The following is a 26,406-nucleotide window of genomic DNA, read 5'->3' on the forward strand; positions in this document are numbered from 1 at the left end:
ATTTTGATAAAACACAGGAAACAAAGGAAGTTGGTGAATGACAGACTTGTACTGACAGACATGCAGGATCATGTGGCAGCCTCTGCATCAGGCAGTGGAGTACTTATCTAATGCTCGAAGTCAGCCTACAAGGTGAATATTGGTTGCTGTCTTCAAGTTGAAGAAACAGAGATTTAGAGAGGTATACGACTTTGCCAGCACCAGAATATTAAGTCTGCATGAGTTTAAATCCCTTACTTTACACACAAAAGAAAACCTGTCATTTTTTTAACATTCTGTTTCTAGAACATCTCACATAACACCTATCGCATTTTGCACAGCAGCGTGATTCATTGGTGAGCATACTATTGGCATTCATATTTCATTGCAAGTCCTTTGAGAACGGCGGTCACATTTCAGACCTGAAGCCGCGCTCTCCCCATTGTGTTCATTGCAGCAGCACAGAGCGTTCTGCACAGAGAAGGCTGAGACAAATTCACTGGAGATGGGAATTTTCTTGAAATTCACTTGTTAAATGCTTTATATCTTTAGTAAGTCTTTTTTCATGAGTGATTATCTTGTCATGCTACAAAATGGGTTTCTAATGTTTTTTCTCATTTCTTTTTCCCCCTTCTGTGTGTTTTTGAAATGATAGGTTTTAGAAATAAGTTGAGTAAAGATCCATCCCTTTTATATGAAAAGTGATTGGTTTGGTAAAGTTAGTGGTAACACATACATTGGGAAAAAAATTCCAGAAAATTTTCTTATTTTTTTAATATTAGTTTTCAAAGAGTGAGGGTTTTTCTTCCTGTGGGTTATGAGCATTCTTGTCTTTCATTTATCTAGTAAAACTTATGTAGTTTAAGTGGTGGAATTTTATTATATGTGCTCCCAAATTAGCCTATTATTTTGAGGCTGGGTGTGAGAGATAGGCGGGCCCTGGAGCTGCAATGTGAGAAGAGCGTGTTACCCTTCTCAAATAATAACTTCAGTTCCTCCAAATTCTTTTTTCTACCTCAGTTTACACAATAATCATAAAAACAAATACTTATGCCTAAATCAAAGGTAAAATATCATGGTAGTAGTGCCTTTATGCCCTTTCTTCAATCTTAAACCATTATAAATACCACATAGGTAATTTCTTTCCTTTTTTATAAGGTAACTTTCTCCCATTGCTTCATCAATGTGAAACTATATATCTTATAAAATGAACTATTCTGGTTTTCACTAAAGTCAAACTTCACAATAGCAATACTCCTATTTCTCTTTGGGAATAATATTCCCTGAATCTCCACAGGGAACTGTATAATTATTATGCTTTATAAACTATAAACCTGTATGTTTTTTCTGTTTTGTCCTTCCACTTTTGTACTGTTCAGGTTCTTCTCTTTTCACAATGAAAGTATTTCAGCAAGGCCTAAGTTTATCCAGAAGCTTGCTACACTGTTTCCCTCCTTTGTACAACTAATAAACATATTACTATCATACAGTTTCTTGTTTATTTCTACTATATAAATAGAAAAGAGCACTGATATTCAAGTCAGACATTTGGTTTGAAATTCTTGCTGCATAACATCAAATTTTCCTCTTTAGTAAATGTGAGACAGTATTTCTGCTTTACATATTTGAATGGAGAATTAAATCAGTAAATTATTTAATTTCTAGAACATTGGTTGGCATATGATACATACTAAAAATATTCATTCTTCTCTTTTTTATGTGACTTTATTTTCTATGTTGTGTTTTTCATACTACAGTGTGAGTTGTGACAAAAATCGTTCTACTTTATTTGTATTTTCAAGAATATTTAGTGTATACTTTTGGGATAGTGAATAAGTAATTTACCTAGATGGCTACCCATAACTTTTCAGTAGCTAAACAGTTCTGTATGTGTTTATCTTATTTGTGTGTACTTATGTAATTTATGTATGGGTCTGTATGTATACACACACCCACTGATGTCAGTTTTTGTCACTCACAAACTCAGTGGCCGTAGAGAAAAGAGAAACAATACCTGAATGTTGATGGTGCGGGTATTGTTTACTTGTTGGTCTATCAAGCAGTTTAAGTATTCTTTAAATATCCATTAATTATTATGTGCATGTTAAATAATGTTGTTTTCAATTACCAATTTCTTTCAAAATTTGTTTTTGAAAAGAGTTATATAATTACAATAAATAAGTTCTCTATATATTTTGTGAGTCAGAGAGTGAATAAGAGAAAATGAAATGAAATGTTTCGTATGATTCTTTCCCACATAGTTTTGGTTTTATCTAAATCACATTTTTCCCATTAATGCTTTTCCTGTTTGTAAAAGTAAAATATTATCAGTATGTCTATTATAAGCTGCATTTAAAAATAAATCTGTGTGATTGAGGGTTTTAAAATATCTTTTGTGTCCAAATTGACAGTTCTTGGAACCTATCTAAAAACTAATGAGTCAGTAAATATTTTTTAGCTAACCTATAAAATGATCTTGTTCTCACATGCTAAAAGGATAAAATTGAAAACTAATGTAATGTATAATTAGCAATACATATAACACTTTTTACATGCTAGACTCTTCTGGAAAATACATATTTTAATGTATCTTATATAACTGGAAATTACAAATGTTAGCTTAATGATCATGTAATCATATGCATTAAGTAATATCACTATTTCCCATTATATGACAGGAAAGTGATACTCTGAGGGCTTAAATGACTAACCCAAGGCTATAGTACTGGAAGAGTTAGTCACTGAGATAGGGTGGTATTGCCCCAGAGTCTGTGCTCTTAACTTCCATGCTATAAACCACAGTGCTAGGAATTCAGACAAATATGTGTGATTTCACCTTGTAACCTATGCAAGTACTTCAGAAATAGTTTGGAATTCATATTGTCAAAATGAGGCTTATAATATAGTCTTTAGTAAATTATCTCTATTTTTAATGTCCCTTTCCAGAAAAAATAAATTCATACTCAAAATATGAAATGACATAAAATATATATTAATCATTAGAGTACAAAGGAGAAAGAGGGAGAAGGAAGACGCAGTCCCTGCATGACTGATCCATTTTAGAGGTGCGAGGAAAGACAGAATCATTAAAATTTAGGTCATGTTTCCTCAGTATTTTTGTTCTCTAAGATAAATCTGTGCGTACTTAGACGGAGGCAGGTATATCAGTTTGATTCATTAACATAACTTTTTTATGCTTAAAAAATTAATGCCTCATATGTATGTATTGAATGCTTTTAAGCAAGATTCTTCACCTTAAGTTGTAAGATCCTGGAGAAGAGGTCAAAGGTTTTAGTCAATATTCTATCTGTTTTCCTAGTGCAGTGCTTTGTATTTCAGTGAGTACTCTATAAACTGCTGCTGAATTGATTAATTATGTTTGAGCATAATTAATTAACATAAATCTATGGTGTCACAGATTTACTTACAAAGATGCTTAGAACAGCAGTGTAGTTAATATGTAGAATGATTTCTCAATAAATATCAGGACCAAGAATGAAAGCAAAACTCATATGTTTAACTTTTTTATTTTAAATTCACCTGAATGACCATGGCTAGGTGCTTAGTTGGGTAGAGACTCGTCTGGAGAAGCCAAGGTTGGGGTCTTCATCCCCGTGAATTCATAAATAAGTGGAACAACAAACCAATGTTTTTCTCTCTCTCAAAACCAATAAAGAAAGAAAACTAGGCTCCTAGTAATGATAATGAATGAATGTTTTAGTAAAGTTAGTAAAAATTATATTTGTTGAAAATATTTATACATAGTGCCACATATGTTTATACATATTAATGAATAATACACATTAGTCACTAAAATTAATATAATTATTTATATAATTTGTCCAGTGATACTGAATTATTCATTTCAGTCTCTTTGGGGTCTGGGAAATAACCACTGTTAATATGTATACATAAGTATTGTCATTTAGGTAATCTGTTCATTTTTATATATGAATCTTGTACTCTTTAAAATGAAATGAGGTATAACAAATATTTTAATGAGGAAATGAATTTTCAACGAATTAAGAAAACCTCTATTTGGTAACCTCTTTTTTTTTCTTGTTTGCAGGATTCGGATTTGGGATATTGGTGTTTTTGTTTTTGAGGAATATTTCTTTTTTTTTTTTAATCATCGGTTTTGCAATACGGAAGAGGAACCCGAAACACTCCTTTGTTACACGTTTCAAACACTCTTGAGGCACTTTCACGCTCAACCACACAACCATGTGGCCGTCACAGCTACTTGTCTTCATGATGCTCTCAGCACCGATAGTTCACGGTAAGGCCTTTAATTAGTTTTTTGTGTGATGCTTAATGCTGTCTCAGTTATACTGCTCCCTTTTCTGTAAATCTTTTCTCTAGAATTTTGCAGCCTTTGCTTACCCTATGTTAATAGAAGTTGGAGTAAATGGCCACAATGTGAACCAGAGCTGCAGTAAATATGAGTTTGAAATTTAGTTTTTAAGGTAACTTTTGAAATGTATGTATAACCAAAGGTTTAAAAAAAAACACTTGGATATTTTATTCTTTATTTATACCACACTTAGGAAAATTCTGCTGAATCATTAAACTGTATTACTCATTGTGAATTTTTTCACTTATATATTTTTGTAATTAAAATTAATTTTAATGTAAGTATGAACATTTGAAAGAAAACACCCCCAAAATCTGATTTCCCAAACTGGGTAATGATTTGTTTGTAAGTCTTTACTTACAAAACAAATAGCTCCTAGTAATGATAATGTTTAATCTCTAATACATAGAATAAAAACTAAACCTCTCATTAAAGGAAAATTATTTTTGTCATATACCTTTCAAAGCAAAATAGAAACAAACACATCAAAATAATATGAACAAATACAGAAAGGTAATTTTACAGATGCATGATAATATATTCATAAAAGACTGTAACCTCTGTTTATTTAAACATGTTGGTATTGACAACACAGATGTATAAGAAATTACATACCTTTGTAAATGTTACAAAACATGACTGTTTAGTTAGTATGCCAGACAATATCCATGCAACTTAGTATATAACATCCACGGAATCTCAGTAAAAACTGGCAAGGTGAAGTCTACGTGTACATTTCTTTTTCACAATTTAAAGATTTCTACTAATTACCACTGTTTTTTCACTAAGAAGAAAATGGTATAATACAGCCACTATCTCATACGTTTATGGTAATTGAATCAAAGAAAAGGGAACACAGCGGTACATACCAGTGCTTAGGAAGTCTCAGAATATCATAATGTATCAAGCAGCAGAAATGAATTTTAAGCCTCTTTCATTTACTTTTGGTTTTTAATTGATTATAGAAATCTATTGTAGTTCATTAGGATGTAGTTCCAAATTTGGCCTATGTTCCTGAGTTTCAAATTGAGTTGCATTCCTCTGTCATTGTAAGAACTGGATAAAGTAACCTGTCTCTTTTGAGTTGTTCTCTGAAGTTCCCCTGACGTCACACATTTACATATAACAAATCACTATAATACAGGTCAGTACTGTTTTTAAATGAAAGGAAGATTATAAAACCATAAACAATTTAAATTTTGTCAAAAATTTCAAAATATGTACTTAATTTATGTACTGGTGCAGTACATTCACACACTTGGGAACATATGATATTTTGTGACATGGGACAATCAGATAATTATGGCACTTTAAATAAGTACTTTTCTCATTTTCTTTTGGAGTGGCCAAAAGGTTAGTTCAGTTTTTTTTCCCTACAATCACTCTGGTAGGGCTTGTCTTTAACTTTTTTGAAATAATTTTGTTACATTGTATTTTGACAGCTGTTAAATCAGCTTGTATTAAAAAATCCAAACTGTTGAATTTTTATGCAGGCATTTTAATATTGAAGATGGAAGAAAATATGCAACATTTTTGGCATATTATGGTTCATTATTTCAGTAAAGGTAAAAATGCAAGTAAAACATACACACAAAAAGATTTGTGCAGAGTATGAAGGTGCTGTGACTGATTGAATGTGTCAAAAGTGGTTTGCAAAGTTTCTTGCTACTATAGACATTTTGGCCAAATAATTCTCTGCTATAGGAATTGTCTTATGCATTCATGGATGTTTAGCAGCACCCCTGGCCTCTACCCACTAGAAGCCAATAGCAGGAGTTAGCCTACATTCTCAAAATATCCAAGTAAATAAAGTTATTGGTAAAAATGAAAAACGAGTCTTTTACTTTAAGGAAAAAAACTAAACAGCCTTTTTGGCCAACCTAATATATATCTAAAGATGATTTTAGTTAGGTTTTTGATGTTGTACAAATGCTATACTCATAAGGTTCCTTTACGGATTGAAGAAATAGCATGTATAAAAATTCTAGCACAATACATGATGAATATTAAGTGCTTTAACATGTTAATTTCTTTCATCATACTATCTGTCGCTGCACTTTTAGTTCCAGTAAATTTTAACAACCAGGGATTAGCTCAGAAATTATGTTACCATGAGAAGTATTTGTTTTGATGTTTATGCTCAAGGGGAAAAGAATATATACACTATACTATTTATTTTTTAAAAGTTAGACTAAAATTATACTTGCTTGAGGAAAGTAGATTAAAATAGCAGAACTAGTAAAAATACTATTTTTCTGAAATGTCTGGTTTCCCAAAACTGATAGTACCTTCTATATATTTTATTGGGTCCCAAACACACAGTCTCTTCCAGGTAACTGGGAAATATTTTAAAACTCCTAGTAGGGGACATATGAAATTGACCTGGTATATAAAATGTTATAGCCAAAAAACGTAAATAGTTCTTTTTACTGTATATTACTTTCTATCACCTTTTTCTTGAACCATATATGAGTAAACAATGTGGAAGCTTTCCACTTTAAACTTTATCCTTGTTATTGTGCTTAGGTATTCTAAAACTTGCACCAAAGAAAATTCAATTCATGACTGTCTACCTTCCCTATAAGGCTGCTCCATTGCCTATGTGGTACCACTCCTGACTTGTAAATAAAGAGCTTCATATTTTAGAACCCAGCTTACTCATAAACTGAGGAATATGTTAACCTTTCACCAATGCTGAAATCTATTCAGATGATATCTTTAGAGTCTCCACCAATCTTGGCTTACAGGAATACTGCATAACTTAAAACCATAGATGATTGAATTAAAATGATTGTCACAATTACAGAAGTACCCTTGTTTCCTAGACCTCCCCTGATAACATGTCCTTGGCTACTGTTGTGATTCTGGCTTTCTTTGCCCTGCTGACCATGGACAATTAACTTTTCTGGATATGGCCTGAGTACCTATCCTTTTCTCTTGAGCAAGTAATAATGATGATTTTATAGCCATGCATGTTAGATTATTGGTACAATTAATTCATACAACATTCTTATGGTTTCAACATTTATTATTATAGTCTTTATCATTAACTCTTTATGGTAGAAATATTGAATTATTGAGTGGTACACTTGACTAATGTTACACAGCTCTTATGGGATTCAGAGCGGATATAAAATCAGGGGGTTTTGTGAGCTTCAATCTGACTGCCAGTAGATAATGGATTCCCATCAAGGCCATTCTTCCCAGTACAAAATCCTGTACCAACTCTTCTGCTCATCTGGGAGAGGTGAGGCAGAAGTCCAGATCACCTGTCCCATTCATTATGTGGGCGCAGACAGATTGAGCTTTGAAGTCTGACACACCTGAGATAAAATTCCAACTCTGCCACCTGCTAGGTCTGTAACCCTTTCACTATGTAAACTAGTTACATACTGGTTAACCCACTGTGAGTCATAAATCTGTGCTAGCTGCTAAAAATATGTTAGTGGAAAATTTTGTTTTATTCTTCCCCCCAGGAGCTTTCAGTAATTTAAAAATTTATAAGCCTAATTTTCATCTATAAAAATAAATACATATTCCATGCAGAGTTATTTTTAAGAATGGATAGAATAATATACTACATATAGCTGCTTATACAGTGCTTGGCATTTGGTGAATCTCCCTTGTATTTGATTTTTCTACTCTTAACCATCTTGAGATAGAGCTAAGCCTCTGAGAGTTTAATAAGGAAAATGAATAATTATCCTTATTCTTGCCCTGAGATTTGAAAGAATCTTGTTCTACTTAAACCTCAGCATTCAAGTTATGCCAGAAATTTCTAAATACTACTCTCTGAACAAAACTATTATTAAATCAATATGTATCAAAACTTAATATATACTTAGTAGATACTGTAAGGTTTAGTATATAATGGTCAATGTATAAAAACATAATTATAGTGTATAATTATCAGTGATATGAGTATGTAATTGTCAGTGGTAGTAATACATAGATAGTGGTATGTAATGCATTTTTTGCACGATCTTTACATGGATAAAATTAGAAACCAAGCTAAACAGTTAATTCTGAATAGCATTTACATTAATTGAATAATCTTCACACCATCATAAAGATTCAGACTAGTATTTTATATAGGGAAACAAAATTAATCAGTATATCTACATTATGTATATAAATATATATACATATATACACAATTATTTTAAATGAGGAATTGTCTCCAGTTCTATGTTTTTCTGTCCATATTCCATGTCTCCATGTGCCTCTGTGTTTCTGTTTTCCATGACTGTGCCCTCCTCCTGTACAGCCGTAAAACCCTTATCTATTATGCAGTGAGACCTGGCAGAAGTAAAGAAAAGCAGCCAAAGCAGATGGCCAGTTCTTTGCTGTTAACTGATGTACTGTTCCATGAAGATAAAGGACTTTTTTTGGTTCTGTTGGTGCTGTTGGAGACAAGTGAAAATAGTGGAATTGGGGAACAATATACGATGGTAACATGGGCACCTGCGGCTCACGCCCACTGTAAAGGAATACCGTGGTCCAGTGTTGGACCTGGGCTAGGAGACATGGTCGGGCTGGGACTTCACCCGAGACACAATGGATTTGGAGCTGAGAAGGTGTTTGGGGTGCTTAGATATTTTAAATGTATCTAATTTTATTTTAACTGTACTTATAAATTGTGTCTTTATGGGAAAGACAGAAAACAGGATTATTTGAGCTCACTATGAGTGATGGGAAACAATATTTTATGGTACATTTGCATAGAATACAGGGTCTTAATATAGGTAATATGTTCAACAAGGTAATTGCAATAAACAGTTCTTAGCAGGGACAAACCAATTAACATGCATCTATATGTATATAGATACGTATATATTTAGTACTGTACTTCTTATATGATTTGCATTTTATTATTAATCTATTTTAACAGTTATAATACTAGTTCATGTGTCAGTGATTTAAAATACTACTCATACTTTTTTTAACTTTTAATAAGATACGAAGCTTGAGAAAGTAGAAAATTACTTTTACTGTATAACATCTTACCATATAATTCTTCTTTATGAAGTTATGTTTTATTAAGTGTGAAAAAGCCAGGTTGCCTTCTAAGCTCTACTAAACTTTGTTACTGTGTGATTTTCAGAAATTAATCATCCTTGATATGTTTGTCTGCCACACTAGGTAAATTGTAATGTTTGCAGTAATATCACTATTTTATGGTCAAATATGTTATACAGAAATGCTTTGTCATGGTCATGATACATGTGGTTCCTTCCGAGACATCCAACACCATCTTCATTGGACACATCGTACTGAATTTCAAATGCATGTGTTCTGTAAATTAAGGATGCAGTCTCTGATACCACAGTGGAAAGCACAAACATGCATGGCTGATAGCTTTTCCTTTGTAAGAATGGGTTTAGAAACCTTCCCTATACATTCAGTATGCAGTTAGCAATTTGCAAAAAAGTTTTCTTTTGCTTCTGTACTTGCAAACTTACATGTTTTTATTGTAGTGATATTCATGAGTGACCAGTATATATATCTTGAGAGTAAAGTAGTATTTTCTTATATCCGGTTTTTAAATAGTTTGCCTCTTTGGGTAGGGAGGGCTACAGTCCTGTCTTTTTAAAGTGTTTTTTGGACACAGGGTGGACTGTGGATGCAGTAGGGTAATCATACCCTTGATGTTGAATTAATTTTAAATACTTGGAAATATAATATATAAGTACTTATCTGTTTTCTTCTTTATTGCATTGCTTTTTACTTTCATTCTCAATGTAAGAATGCTCTTACTTTTCTAATTTCATTTAAGTAGCTGTGGTACATTTTTTCATGCATTTATTCCCTCCATTCTGATTGGGAAGTTACTCTTTAGTGAACAGTCAAAAAAATTGAAATGCAATAGGAGAGGGTCTCCTTGATTTGTCATCTAAATAGAGACTATGTGTTCTATTATGTTCTATTTTAATTTGGTGGTTTAGAGTAAGGCCCTGTTGAAAATAAGGTTAGTTCATTTTCTACTTTTTAGTGGATCAGTCAATGGGTTTGATAAAGCTAATGACAAAACATGAATTAGAAAAAATCACTTCAGAAATTAAAAAAATATATTAGTATTCAAAGAATGGTGGTTTATCTTCATACAGATTATGAGTAATTTTGCCTTCTAATTTTGTTAATAATGACATGTTTATTTGATTTGATTTAATGTCTATGTTCCTAATATTGCCATCAGAGCAGGGTTGGTTTCTTTAACCACAGAAAATTTTCTTTCTATCAGAAAAATGAAAATGATCATATATGAACGAATCATCAGATAAGCACGGTTATTTAAAGATTTGCAAGAGAAATATACTAGTTAGACTTTTAAAAAGTAAGAGATGCAGGGCTTTGAACAAAAACAGCCTGTCATCACCTAATATAAACTAATATAGTTTGTTGGGATTTGAATGTGCTGAAGTCAAGGATGTAGTTTACTGTTCAGGTACAAGAACATAGTCTCACAGATCCCTTTGTCATTACTAGAGTCACCTACTTTATTTTAAGAGTAATTCACCTCATAGAAATTTAAATTAGAAAGCAAAAATCCAATAATCTCATGACCCAGTGATATACTTAATATTCATGTTTGTGAGATTTTCCTGCTTTCCTGTGTGTGCATGTATTTTGTTACACTATAATGTTATTAGAAATAAAACTTACCTTTCATTTGACTTAACCTCAAAATGCAGACATTTCTAAACTCTCATTGAGTTTTTAAAAATTATAATATTGTTTCATATGAAGGACCATGGTTTGTCTAACCATATTGTGATGACTTAGCAGTGAAAGTCATTGGTATATTACCTTTACACATAGCGCTATAAGTAACATGCTTTTATATAAATTTGACTATATCTTCGTATCTCTGGAAGAAAATATCTTGAGAAGTGAAAGTTAAAGAATGATTTCTTTTCAGATTAATTAACTAAAATAACTATGTTATATAAATGACAGGAAATGGTCAATATGATCTTGCTAGTTATTACTATGATCCGTTTAAAAGAATTCCACAAGTTTTGGCTACTTTAATAATGAACCAAACAAGATATGAAGGCTAGATATTCAAGTATAGAATATAATTAATATTTGAAGGATTATGATGATATACATTCAGTAGATTCAAGAAATACTAACTTTCTCAGAATTAATGAGACCACTTTGATTCAGCTAGGTGATTTTCACATACATACTGTCTGTAAGTAACTCATTCATTTCATTGCTCATTTGAGTCAAACCAGCAATGAAATGCATGACTTTGAGAATACCATAGGAAGAAATGTATGGAGCCTATGAAATGAAAACTCTGAAACCTTACTGAGGGTTATAAAAGAAGACAGGCAATATACCATGTTACTGGATGAAAAGTCTGAGGTCAATAAAATGCACAAATATTTTAAATTAATTTTCAAAGATTTTTACACAAATGCATTCATCGTACCAATGTGAGCTTTTCTAGTTAGAAATTTAATAAAATTTGTAAGATGTATATTGAATATTAAACAAGAGAAACATCAATAGAAATGAAAAGAGGAATAGTAAGGCACTCACCCATTTGATCATAAAAGTCAATTATAAAAATGAAATCTCTGAAACACCACTGCAGTCTATGTATTTCTGTTTCAGGGGCTAGAAATGCCTCCTCAGAAAATCAAGTGTCTAGAACACAAAGTAGTTAAGTTGGGATGAAATCAATCGTGTGTGTGTTTCAGATTATATATTATAAATCTTCCAGAGGAAGACTTCTTTCAGCTACCTACATTAATCTCCATTTTTGACCAATGTATTAGATAGGACCAACTAGGCTGTAGTCACCATAGATTCCAAAATGAGTCATGGCTTCCATGAATAATTTCTTGTTCACCAAACATTCCAAGGCACGTAGGTGTTTCTGGTCAGTGTGTGTGTAGGGCGGTGAGGGGTGGGAGATGTGTGTCATTCTGTTGCTCTCATAGTTATTCAGAAATCTGGGCTAATGCCATGAGGCATACAAAGTCATTCAGAGGGTCATTGCCATTCTTGTCCACAAGAATGAAGAATGAGCATTGTGGAGATTCTAATACAAAATTTTTATTGATATTCTTGGAAGTAATGCACATTATATCTGTTTCCATTTTCATTACAAAACAACAACAAAAAAACCCCTAATAGTCTGAAAAGTATAGTCCTCTTGTGATAAAGGAAGAAGATAATTATAAAACATACCTCATGGATTTTTTTAAGGAATCTAAGGCACTAATATGTTTTTAATGCATAAATTGAATTTTTTAAAAGATTTTATTTATTCATTTTTTAGAGAGGAGAAGGGAAAGAGGGGGAAACATCGATGTGTGCTTGCTTCTCACGCGCCCCCTACTGGGGACCTGGCCCTCATGCAATCCAGGCTTGTGCCCTACTGGGAATTCAACTGGGGACTCTTTGGTTCATTGGCAGGCACTCAATCCACTGAGAGCCACACCTACCAAGGCTAATGCATAAATTGAATTTTAACATACCATAAAACACCCTTTTAAAGTGTACAGTTCAGTAGATTTCAGTGTGTGCACCATTGTGCAGTGATCAGCACAATTTTAAAACATTATTAGTCCTTTAAAAAGAAACCCCATTCCATTATGACTCACACCCAGTCTCCCCATTCAGCTACATCCCTGGCAAACACCATTGTATTTGGTACTTTATGTATCGATGGATTTGCCTATTCTGGATGTTTTTCCTGCATATAAAGTTTTGATTTTTTTGTTATTCACTCATTTCACTTAATGCAATTAAAATTTATGCATATCATAATGTGTATCAACACTTAATTCTACTTTCTTGCCAAATGATATTATATTTTATGGATATCCCATATTGTACTTACTAGTTGATGGAAATTTGGGTTATTTCCACTTTTTTCTATTCTGCATAATTTCTTATTAAATTTTATTTACAAGTTTTAATGTAGACATATTTTTACTTTTCTTTCATATACACTATACACCTAGGAATGGAATTGCTGAATCATGCGGTAACTCTATGTTTAACTTTCTGAGGACCTGCAAAACTGTTTCCCAGAGTGGTTGTGCAGTTATACATTCTTAACAGTAATATGGGAGTTCTCATTTTTCCACATCTTCACCCAGACTCACTGTTTTTTTTTTTTTATTTCAGCCATCCTAGTCTAGATGAAGTGACATCCCAAGGTTTGATTTGCACTTCATGCATCATGATGTTGAGCTCCTTTACATGTGCTCATTGGCCATACTTATATCTTACTTGGAGAAATATTATATAACCTTTTCTCAATGTTTACTTTTTCATTATTGAGTTCTATGTGTTCTTTATAGAAATGCCTTTTGTAGAAAAGACTAGTGGATATTATTGTTAGAATACATTTAGATGTATGATTTCTTTAGATTGCATATTCTAAGGGAGGTTTTTTTGCCTGGATTTACCCATTTCAATCTTCTCTATTTTACATTCACTTTGAAATCATATATGATGTTCCTATCCTCACTCAACCTGCCTTTTTATTTACATATTTGATTCCTTAAAGTAGTTCTCTAATTCAGATTTTCATGATGATAAAAACTAGTAATTGACAATGACTGAAACTTTACTATGATGTGCGAACTGTGTAGCAGTGATTTATATATAAAACAAGGTGATTTACTCTGTTCCTCTAGTAGCTTACAATCACTACCCCCTAAGAAAATGATAAAGAACATTAAACTTTAATTTTGGTGGCAAAAAGTTTCTATTTTTGCTCTAGTCTGAATTCTTTTGTTCTTCCAGACTTTGGAAGTCCTCTTATTTCATTTATTTATTTTGTGTTTTTGCTCAAATTCTGCTATAAATATCGAGTCTTTAATATTGGAAAACTACTGGATGCCTTCTACTGCATCTCCAGAAAGTTCTGCAATTCATCGCAATTCATCGTGTCTCTTTCTCAGACCTATTTATTGTACATTTGTGACTATTCACATTGTATCCACAAACAAAAATGAGAATTGGAAGAAAACATGAGGTTTTACATGCATGAATCCTGGCATAATTGCATTATTTCAGGCAAGTGGGTTTATTTGAAATACTACCATTTGGGAAAAAAATTAGGAGAAAAGTAAGTAAAAATAATGAATTCCAAATACTGATACTGAACACATCCTGCAGTTAACTATGAATGGAGAAGGATGTCCATATATATAGAAAGTAGTATTTATGTAAAGCCCTGAAGTTTACAGTACTGTCTAATCTAAGATATGTTAGAGTCCTAATTTGCATGGTTCTACTGAGTGAAAAGAAAGATCTCAAACCTTGGAGTCTAATTCCAATTCTATTGCTTCCAAGATACATGAATCTAGCCGATCCAAATCACAGTTTCCTTATTTGTTAAAGGGGTAATTAAGCTTACTTTGTTATAGTATGAGGATTAAGTAAAATAATGTGCAGAAAACCCTAACACAAAGCCTCACTCATTTAATCCTGGGAGGATGTGGTCATTAAAACATACCTTTTGGAATTAAAACTAAAAAAAAAACAACAACAAATGACTTGGATAGTAAGCAAAATTTATAATATAACACCATCTTGGGGTCACTTACTCTCCATAGAGTTGTTCAAAGACTTCATTGTGTGTTCTTAATCCCCAATTGTGACAGTTTCCCTAATTATGAGCCTACACATTTGTACGCACATTCCATCATTATATTTGGGACTCACCCACTGGACTGTAACTAAGTCTTTAATGAGTTACTAATGAAGATTTTAAGCTTAGATCAACATTAAAAATGTTAAAGAGTGTTGAAAAGCTATTCAGAGTACAAGCCTGTTGCTTTTAATTAGACTGTAAGCCCAATAAAATTCCTGTGTTCACTATTTACCCCAGGTTTGAAAAACTTGAATAGTGAGTGAAACATGTACCTTACTATGGTATTATTAGTTTAATGTGAAGTTAAAGGGAAGGAATACATTGAGCTAAATTAGAGAAATCATTGTTTTGATGAAATGAAAAGATAAAAATAACATGCAAAATCAAAATAGTATTTTACAATGACTAATATTTTGTTGGACTCGGCAGATTTTTAACACAGAATAATTTTGTGGCATTAGTGAACAATAGATGGAGTGGGGAAAATAAGATCCGATCCAGTTATGATTAGATGATATAAATATATAAAAAACCTCTATATTAAGAAACAACAAATAGTCGTCTTTCACACATTACTGCTTCTCTGCAAGCTGTTTGAATTCTATCATGAAAGTGGCAGTTCTCAACACTACCTGATTTAGATTAGGACTATTCTTTCCTGTAGCTATTGTTACAAATCAACAATGGTGATGAGTATTTAACAATGACCCTTTCCCCCCTTTGATAGTGAAGTTGGTGAAACCATGCAAGCCTGAAGGGCAAATGATTTAATAATGAAGACAAATATACATAACTTTCAAAGCAATGGGCTGGTATGATGCTGCCCCTTCAGAGAACAATACACATTTGCTTAAAAGGAAGCCTTTTAGATTAGTCACAATAGCTCAGGACAGTGAGAATAGCTGTGATAGTCCATATGTTTTACAGGTCACAGGCTCTCATTAGGAGTCAGGCTTGATGTCCCACCTTTGCACACAGATAAAAAACCCCCTATGCCAATTTTTACAGGTAGATGTCCAGTAATAATCACACTCTGTGTGTACTACCAACATAATGTAATCGATCATTTTGACACGTGAGCTTGTTAACATATCTACTTTCTTGTTCACCAGCATGTTGCTTTCATTTTGTTTGTGTGTTGAGAAGGGAATAAAGGGAGTAAAAATATCTACTACCAGAAAAAAAAAAGTAAAAAGCTTTCATTCTTCCCAACTATCTTCAGAGATGCCAGTTATGATTAACTAAGTATAGGGAAAAAGAACTCACTAACAAGACATATTCTGTCAAAATGGTTTTTTTTTCCACTAGATTTTCCCACACATCAAGTATAATTGGAAGTGTAATTAAGGGAAAGTGCTTTGTAACTATAGTTATAAAGATTTTTTTAAGAAACTATTTACTTTGCAACACTCTGAAAGCAGTTTCCTATACTGTTAAAAATTTATATTCTTAAAGAGAGGAGTAGAGGAAAAGTAATGAAAAGAAAGGCAGTATTCTTCAAACAATACATTTCAGAATTTTGGTTTTGTTGCCATGAATTTAAATCAGTTTGCAATATATTTACAGATAGGGGAGCATTTTTAGTTAGAAAAGAAAATCTATTAGTTGTCACTCTCCGATGAATAAGATATGTAACATGAATTTTGTTTGATTTTAATGAAAATACTGTTTATCAGAAGAAGATTATCATTTATAAACTTGCATAACAAGCTTTACTCTCTGCTTACTCATTTTAACAAGTGTTTGAGATATTACAATCTAGGCAACCATTATAGTGAATAAGCCACACTTCTTCCCTTTCTTTTTAGAACTTGGAAGGTGCAGACTTGAAAGCCAATTAAAAGTAATTTTTCAATGTTATTCCTTTTACTTCTAACACTAGGAATTAAGGTTCCTTTTAGTTTTACTCATAACCAAGTCTTTGACTCTTTCATTATTCTTAGAAACTTTGATTACTTGACTGTTCAGTCTTTTGATGACTGAAAATTTAGCCAAAATATATTTTATTTCACTGTAACAAGCTGTGTTGTATAGAAGAAGAGTGAGCAACCTATCTTGAAGAGTTGATAACCCACATAGGATATATTGACGCTTAATGAAACAATTCAGACTACTGAAGGAATCTGTTGAGTTAAATTGAATAGTATCCAGGTGTGCTATGAAAGTTGCTTCATCATACACAGGTGGGCAATTAATCACTATTGAGCCACATTCTTATAAGGCCCAGAATTGAAACATATTTTTCTCTGTGTTTGAAATTTCATGTAGTAATTTCTGCCTGGTGGCATCCTTAGTCATGTACTTAAATTGAAACTTTTATGACTTTTGTTAGAGATTACAGCCCACCCTATAAAGAAATTATGCAACTGTCACATATACCTTAGAGAGAAGTTAGGAAAGATGTAATCTTTTTATATGGCCAAAAGATGTAATATTTTTATATGGCTGGGGGAAAAAGTAGAGCCTTTCAGGTACGAATAAAGAAATAGGATTAGAAAAAAGGCCTTTGCTTACAAAAAATGAGTTAAACAATAGTCTCTCCCTCTTTTCTTCCCTCACTTCAACAGCCCTACATATATAGTGTGGCTCAGAAGTTGGATTCAACACTCCGTATCAATCAACCATTTTTTATTTCAATATAATTTCTAGCATTGACATAATACTTTGTAGTTAGCTAAATACTTTTTCACACAATAGCTTAGTGTGAACACTTGTAACAATTCAGCGAGTCCTAGATAGTAATATCATAGGTTAGATAAAAAATAAACTCAGAGCCATCAAATTAATGATGCAATGGAGTTAAAAATAGTTTTTTAGAAAACAATCTCAAACCAAAATCTCTTAGCCATCTGGTGGAAACTTCTTCCCAAGGCATTTTAATAACCTACTGAGCTTTTGCGTTGTTTTGTAGACCTTTGATTTTAATTAGAAATAAACCAACCAAAATATGTATAGGAGAATGAGCTAGAATATTACAAAATAAAACAAGTAAAAATTATAAATTTTTACTTAAGAAAAAGTATTATATTGACTCAATCTTAAAAATATAAAACATTTTAAATTATAAGAAGAATTAAATTTTAATTTAAAAGTAGACCTAAAATTTCACATTTTTGTACAGAAAGGAAGGGAAATAGTGATATTGAAAGCTGAGTTACATATATATATTCACTATATATATATATATATATATATATATATATATATATATATAGTGAATAGCTTAAGGAAATTGTGGGAAGAATGATATTTGGAAAGCCTGAGAAGTAGGGGAAAGGGTTTCCTATAGAGAAGATAGTGTGAACAAAGGACTAGGCAGGCATTTCTAGAAGGACAGGTATTGTATCCATGAAATTAATAGTGAAAAGTAAAACTGAATATGTAGGTCAGAGTCATAGTTCCAACATCCAAATCATAGGGGTGTCAGAAGAAGAAGAGGAAGAGCAAGAATTTAAAACTTATTTGAAAAAAATAAAGGAGAACCTTCCCACTCGGTCAAAGGAAATAGACTTCTAGGAGGTCCAGGAGGCTCAGAGAGTACCAAAGAATGAGGACCCAAGGAAGCATATACCAAGAGACATCATAATTTCTTTATACAAGATTAAAGATAAGGAGAGAATCTTAAAAGCAGAAAGAAAAGGAGACAGTTACCTCATAAGACTATCAGCTGATTTTTCAAAACAAACCTTACAGGCAAGAAGGGGCTGGAAAGAAGTATTCAAAGTAATGAAATCCAAAGACCTACAGCCAAGATTACTCTAGCCAGCAAAGCTTTCATTTAGAATGGAAGGGCAGATAAATAGCTTCCCAGATAAGATCAAGTTAAAGGAGTTCATCATCATTAAGCCCCTTTTATAGGAAATACTAGAGGGAATTATCTTAAGAAAAAGAAGAAGATCAAAACTATGAACAGTAAAACGACAATAAACTCAGAACTATTGACAACTGAACATAAATGCAAATAAAACAAACTAAGCAAACAACTAGAACAGGAGCAGAATCACAAAAATGGAGATCACATGGAGGTTTATCAGCTGGTAGATAAGGTGGGGAGGAATGAGGGAAAAGGTACAGAGAACAAGAAACATAAATGGTAGGTACAAAATAGACAGAGGGATGTTAAGAACAGTATAGGAAATGTAGAAGCCAAAAAACTTACGTGTATGACCCACAGACGCGAACAAAGGGGCAGGGACCCTGGGGGGTGGTAGGGTACAGGGTGGAGGAGGATAAAGGGGGAAAAATATGGGACAACTGTAATAGCATAATCAATAAAATATACTTAAAAATAAATAAGTACAGTATATTTAAAACCCTACAAGGCCATAATTAATTAATTAATTAATTAATTAAATGATATGGTAAAATATTACCATAAAACACAAAAAACCAGTGACTTCTGAGAAACATTCTTAGATGGTGAAAAAGTAAATCACTTGTAACACTGATAAATTAACTCAGGTGGTGTTTTGTTTTCAACATTTCTCTCACCTTAGGAATATCTTAGTACTGCAGGTGATTGTTTGTCTAGATTCCAAGCTTGATATTATGATCAATAGATATTTGGGAAAAGAAGCTAAATAATTGACTGAATTACATAGTGGTTCATTCATATAAGAAACAAGAAAACAGAAACAGTTGGAATTGGTTAGAAATAGTGCTCATTTACTGTTTTTTTAAATTAGCATTTATAAATCAGTATTGATTTCTGAAAGTATGTACCATTCAAATCTGATATTTTTATATTTATTTAAATCATTAGTTCCACAAATCAGATGGAAACTACAGCACTACCACCATAAATATTTAGCCTCTTAAATGCTTTCTATTTTTCCTTTTTTTCTTACCTCATTCAGGACCAACCAAAATTCAGGAACTTTGATGCTGTGATCCCTTTGATGTTTGGAGACTATGCATAAACATGGGGGAAATATTTTGATCATTTGGAAGATTATGAAATATTAATTTTCATATTGAGTGCTTTCCCACTAGGAAAGCAGAATCAAAGTGTTTAAGTAGGGAGAATATCTGAAGTAATTATGTGGACAACTTGATCATGGCAATAATTCATATTACTTTTGATGAATATTAACCATTTTCAATGATTAAAGTAGTTCAATTATTAAAAAAAACAGTGAATATCTTTTTTGTAAAATTGAAGTCTTAATTAGATGTGCAATTTTTTACAGTTTTATTGGGAAATAATTGGCAGACTATTTGTTAAAGGCATACAGCATGATAGTTTCATTTACATATATTGTAAAATGATCACCACAGTAAAAGTGAAAAAAAAAAGAAGAAAATTCTCTTTGTGATGAGAACTGTAGAATTTTACCCTTGTAACAAATTTCCTATACATCCTACAGCAGTGTTAGCTACAGGCATCATGTTACACATTGCATCCATAGTAATTATTTAGCTGACGGTTGGAAGATTGTAGTTTTTTACTCCCTCTTTTCAAATCCTACTCTCCTCATCCCTCTGCCTCTGGTAATCACAACTGCTCTCCTTATCTGTGTGGGTTTCCTTGTTTGTTTGTTTTCTATGTGTGTGATCTCGCAGTGTTTGTCTTTCTTAGTCTCACTCATTCCCTTAGCATAGTGCATTCAAGGACAATCAGCGCAGTTGAAAATGGTAGGATTTCCTAATTTGTCATGGTTGAACAATAGTGTATATATTGTATATATACAACATACTTTTTTATCCATTCACTCATTGATGGATACTTCATTTTTTTCTGTGTCTTGGCTATTGTAAATAATACTGCTTTGAACGTGGTGAGCAAATATCTTTACAAGTTAGTTTTTTTATTTTTTTATTTTGGGTATATTTTCAGAAGTGGAATTGTTAGATCAAAGGGTAGTTGTTTTAATTTTTTTTTGAGAACTGTCCATACTGTTTCCATAGTGGCTCTTCCAATTTGCATTCCCACTGACAGTGTACAAGGGTTCCCTTTTCTCCACATCCATGCTAATATTTATTATCTCTTGTCTTTTTGATACTGGCCATTGTTACAAGTAGGAGGTGATTTCTCATTGTGTGATTTTTCTGTTTACTTTTTTAATTTGTTTTTTGTTTGTTTGTTTTTGCTATTGAGTTTCATGAATTTTTATATATTCTGAATATTAATCCTTTGTCACATACCCGGTTTGCAAATATTTGTTCCCATTCCATAGGGTGTCTGTTCACTTATTCCTCATTTCTTATGCTGTGCAGAAGCTTTTTAGTTTGACATAGTCCTACTTGTTCATTGTTTATTTTGTTGCTCATGCTTTAGGCACTATACCAAAATTATTGCTAAGATGCATGCTAAGGAGTTTTATTCCTATGTTTTATTCTAGTAGTTTCATGGATTCAGGTCTTACATTTAAGTCTTGAATCTATTTTGAATTAATTTTTGTGAGTGGTATAAGGCATGATGTTACCTTTCATTTTTACATGTGAATCTCCAGTTACCCCAGCACTACTTATTACAGAGACCATCTGTTCTTCATTGAGTTGTCTTGACTCTTTTGTCAAATACTAGTTGAGAATACATTTTGGCTCCTAATTCAGTTTCGCTGGTCTACTTGTCAGGTTTTTTTGCAGTACCACATTGTTTTGATGACTCTTCCTTTATTGTATAGCTGAAGTCTGGAAGTACGATGCCTCCTGCTTTGTTCTTTCTCAGGATTTCTTTCATCATTCAATAAGTAATACAATTTTAAGAGTATTTATTTTTCTATTTCTAGAAAATGTCTTTGGAGTCATGATAGGGATTGTATTGAAAATACAGATGACTTTTGGTAGTTTTAACATTTAACAATAATATATGAGCACAGTACACTTTTGTCTCCTTCAATTTCTTTTATCAGTGTCTTGTAGTTTTTAGAGTAGACATTTTCCACCTCCTTAAATGTATTCCTAAGTATTTTATTGTTTTTGTGCTATTGTAAATGGGATTAATTTCTTTATCTTTTTCAAAAAATTTAATTTTAGACTTACAGTTTTTAAAGGATATAAGAACGCTTTCCTCTCTGAAGGAGATTAGGGGAAGCAACAAGGTGTGTTGGCCTTATCATTACTTTCTGTTCTAGCACCAACTGCTTTGAGACACCTTACAATTTCACATAACAGAATCTGAAAATGTGGCCTCAAATGGAGATCAGAAAAAAGTATAAGGGGTAGGGACCTTTAAGTTTTAGTTAATGCTACAACATTCTGAGGTATTTTTATAGCAAATTATAAAGAAATGGTGTCTCTTCTGCATCCGGAGAAGAAAAGGAACATTTAGGTTATGAAGCTAGCTTCAAATATCTGAAGACAAGTACCTTCCAGGTACCGTTTTGCGTAGCAAACTTGGATAGAATTTAGACAAGTGAGTGGGGAATGCCAAGGTACGTAAATATCAGCTTTCTTGACACGAGGAAGAACTTGCTGTTTCAAATGAAATTGAGTGTTTTAGGGACATAGTGATCACTGCTTTTTCATGTGAAATGTGGGAGAATTTTAGCAGGGTTGATCTAAGGGTTAATATGTAGCATGCTAGTTAAATGATTCCTTCCAGCCTTGAGATTCCATGCTTCTAATGGAATACAGTCTTATAATGGTGTTTATCATGAAGGCGTAGTTTCATAATCGCTTCAGGAAGAAAGATTTATATTTATAACTAGAATATTTCCTCCAAAGTTATACAGTGTCTTTAAGTTTGACAGGTATGATGTTTTTTTATAACAAAAGTTAAGATGTTGGCTCCATTCTAATAGCCCTTCTCCATGTAGACACTGTAATAGACCCTCCACTTTTGCTTTCACTGATAGATGATTCTGGATTTCTTTCTTAGAGATAGTGAATTTAAAGAGTCTATTCTAAAGACACAAGATATTCCTTGTTCTATGTTCATAGAACATATCAGAGTCTATTTTCCTTTAACTCCAGACTCAAATTCTATTAAGCTTCCTGGTTTTTTATATTCCTTAATCTTACTCTATAGAATCATTTTATTCTCTGATTCATACCTACTCTTTCTAGGTTTGTAGACCTAGCTTTCTTGTTCTAGTTTGAGCATGTTCTTCTTCTTTTTTTTTATTTGTTTAACCTAAGATTCTTTCATTTAATACAGACACTATTATATTTTTAATTAATCGTGATTCTATTATATATACATTTTAAATCAATAGTCATTTTCTGCCTACTTTAGAAATCGACCTTTCCTGAAATAACTGATCTCTAAGAGATAACTATTCCCAATTTTTCTTCTATCCTGCTCTATTCTTTTTTCCCAGGAACTTTATTCTGTATCCTAAATAGATGCTTGATTGCTCAAAAACTAAATTTACACTCTTTTACAAAGCTAATGATGCACTTGTTGCTTACCTCTGTGATCTCATTTCTGACCATTCTTTTCCCCAGCCAACCACTTACAGCTTCCTGGGCCATTGTGCTATTTCTTGAACAGGCTAAGGTGGTTCCAGTCTGAGGGCTCTGAAGAACCCTGAAGTGCTCTTTACTCCTGATTTTTACATAACTGTCAACTTGAGACTTCAGTTTCAATTTTACTCCCATAGATAAACCTTCCATAGAAACCTAATTAGAGAAGCTTTTACATATTGTCCTGTTTAAACCTTCTGTAACTTACTCCTCTATATATGGTATTTTAAAGCAAATTTTCGATGTGTATATTCTGTCTCCCACACAAGAACGGATGATTTATTAAAGCAGGTACATGATCTGTTTTGCTTACCAATATTTCCAGCACCTAGAAATGGACACGAGATATAATGGGAACTCAATAAATATTTGTTGAATGACTATATAAGCACTTCATCACTTCAAATGTCCTTATAGGTTAACTTGGTGGCTGGTGAACTCTTTCAATTTTATTATAACTGAAGTTTGTAGGATAATACATCATTATATTCTTTTGCTAATTTCATGTCATAGAGTTGTTATGAAGATGTTAGGGAAATGTGCTTGTATGTATTTATGTAAAGAATAATTAATATTGTCATTTGGTGTAGTGAGGAGAGTAATGTTTCAAAAGTCACAAACTCAGAAGAGATGCCACTGGATTTAAACATTAAATGTTAAAAGAAGCACTTATTTAGAGATTTTGATTTTCACAACTTTTTTTGGCTTCAAAACTCATTTCCTTCTTTGACACCTTTTTCATTTACACAAACTATTGAAATAGCATTTAGACTATCTTTTGCCTGGTACTCATACATTATAATGAGTTTAAGTAAAAAATATTGTTTCCCTACTTATAATCTAAACTTTTTCATTATCAATATGTTGTTTGACAGATTTCTCATATCATTTTTTGTTGTTTTCTATAAGGTTGTATTATTTCTTATGATTTGAAAGAAACTGTATTTTCATTCTTAATTTGCAAATATTTTTTATGTAAGAAATTGTTGCCCCGTGGTATAAACTTCCAGTATTAAAAAGATGATTATAAAATTCTCTTGCATTATTAAATCCCTTAGTTTCTCTCCTGACTATTGAATGGTGGTCATATAACATGTTTTTAAATATGCATCTTATAGTATTTTAAAAATAGCAGTGTAAAGCAAAATCTTTTTCCTGTATGTTTTTTCCTGTCTTTAGCAGGCACATTTTTAATACCATTCCTGATTGTTACACAAGTTGTGATTAGTGTAGAAAAGTATGTCTTTAATGTACCAATTTCCCAGAAAAAGCCTGTACTTAAAGAGCTGTTTTTCATAGTATACTATATGACTGTTTTGTGAATTATTAAATATATATATATGTGTGTGTGAAATTTTATTTTTTCATTATTGTCTTGGTCTTTCATATTTACCATTTATGTAATATGTGCATTTGTCACTAAGTCACTGTATATACAATTGACAAAAATATGTGCCTATCCTTTTCACATCAATGTCCATCACAGATTTTAATACAGTGTCTTCAAAAATATTAAAGGACCTGAAACATATAAATATAAAACAGTCCATGCAAGTGTAACAATACAACAAACAAAATTAAAAAAAAAAAACCTCACCAAACCTTTTTTCACCCGTTACCTTAAGAAGGTTGAAGCTATTTACCTGAAAATATTTAGTTCAGTAACCAATATTTCTAGTTACACTTATTGATATGAGTGCCCATAATTGATACAAACAAAATTTGTGCTGTGAATCTGTAAAAATATAGATAATATTTATATTTTTCAGGTAGTTTTATCTGCTTTCAATAATTATGTCTAACTTTCTAATCATTGTTAGGGATCAGGGTGAGGTTTGGGCTCACTTAAGATAGTGTTTAAGCAGGACAGAACTACACCGTCATTACCACACTAGGGACCAGGAGACAGGATCTCTTCAACTCCAGGTTTGTCTTGATGGGGCCTGGGGTGGCTGGGGTCTGGGGCCCGGGCCTGTGGCCTGTGGCGTGCAGCTGAGCAAGGTCTGGGAAATCGGCCCTAGCAGGGCTCCTCTGAGGCTGTCCTGAGCTGAGCGGAGTCTGATGGTGCGCCCTGCGGTCCCCGCAGGTGCCAAGCACAATGAGCGACATCCAGCCCTCGCTGTTCCCCTGCGACACGCCGAGCGCAGCCCCGGCGGCGCACTGCCACCCAGACATCTCCTTCAGCAGCCAGCCGCAGAGCGCGCCACTGCTCATCGTGGACAAGGGCCCCGTGGAGCTACCAGAGGAGTTCGTGGTCCAGGTTCCCAAGGAGCCCAGAACCCAGCCCAAGGTGCGGCCAGTGGTGGGGAGAGAGGGCTGGGGGTGGCTGGGCAGGGGTTCCTGGGAAGCTTGGCCCCAGGCAGTGCCCCTAATGTGTCTTTTCATGTATTTGTGGCTAATATGTGCATTTAGTTGTACCCTAGCCCACTGTTTAACAATGCATGCATGTTCTACCTTCTAGCCTTATCATTATTTCAAAATGTTGACCTTCAATTGAATTTGAAATATCTTTCCATTATCACAGGAAATTTAAAATTACTGTCAGTGATAGCTTCCACTTTTGTGGAATTCAAGTGGTTGTAAAATACAAGTTTTAACATTTCTGGTTATCTACTTATTTGAAAAAAAATTCCCATCAGTGGGACCTACCAGAATTGGAGACGATGATGAAAACATCATGGTTAGAAATTGTGTATAAGCAGTTAAAGCATAAAACCTGCTAGAAAAATGACGGTTACAGAAGCTAGCTAATGTTCTTGCGGACGTAGTGGAAGTGCCTTGTTAATAGTGTCTCTGCAGCTGGCCAGGGCAGGGAGTGACATGCAGCCCATGAAACTCCACTGGACAAAGTTACATGTTTGCACACAACCCAATGCTATTTCCCCTCGGCATTTTATATTCTATTTTATCCATGATATTTAGGCAATGTAACTTTTATTTTTCTCATTAAAATCTATACAGTCACTTTCATTTCTTTAATTTACCTCAGGGAATGGGGGGGCAAAAGTAGGTTTACAGTTGTTCATATGGAAAAATA

The 26,406-nt window shown here is 32.9% G+C and overlaps 1 protein-coding gene across 14 annotated transcripts in view; it reads left to right on the forward strand.

Annotated features, from left to right (window-relative positions):
* ADGRL3 (adhesion G protein-coupled receptor L3) overlaps positions 1 to 26,406 on the forward strand; it is a 770,297-nt gene that overhangs the window by 268,832 nt on the left and 475,059 nt on the right. For 13 of the 14 annotated variants that reach the window (XM_053655018.1, XM_053655016.1, XM_053655023.1 and 10 more), the window contains 2 exons: positions 4,049 to 4,258; positions 25,456 to 25,659. In XM_053655018.1, the coding sequence (XP_053510993.1) occupies positions 4,204 to 4,258; positions 25,456 to 25,659 (259 nt within the window). In that variant the 5' untranslated portion in view covers positions 4,049 to 4,203. The remainder of the gene's footprint in view (positions 1 to 4,048; positions 4,259 to 25,455; positions 25,660 to 26,406) is intronic. The other variant, XM_053655029.1, reaches the window with a different exon arrangement.

Source organism: Artibeus jamaicensis, unplaced genomic scaffold, assembly GCF_021234435.1.
Source record: "Artibeus jamaicensis isolate MK-2021 breed Jamaican fruit bat unplaced genomic scaffold, CSHL_Jam_final contig_908, whole genome shotgun sequence".
Taxonomy (NCBI): domain Eukaryota; kingdom Metazoa; phylum Chordata; class Mammalia; order Chiroptera; family Phyllostomidae; genus Artibeus; species Artibeus jamaicensis.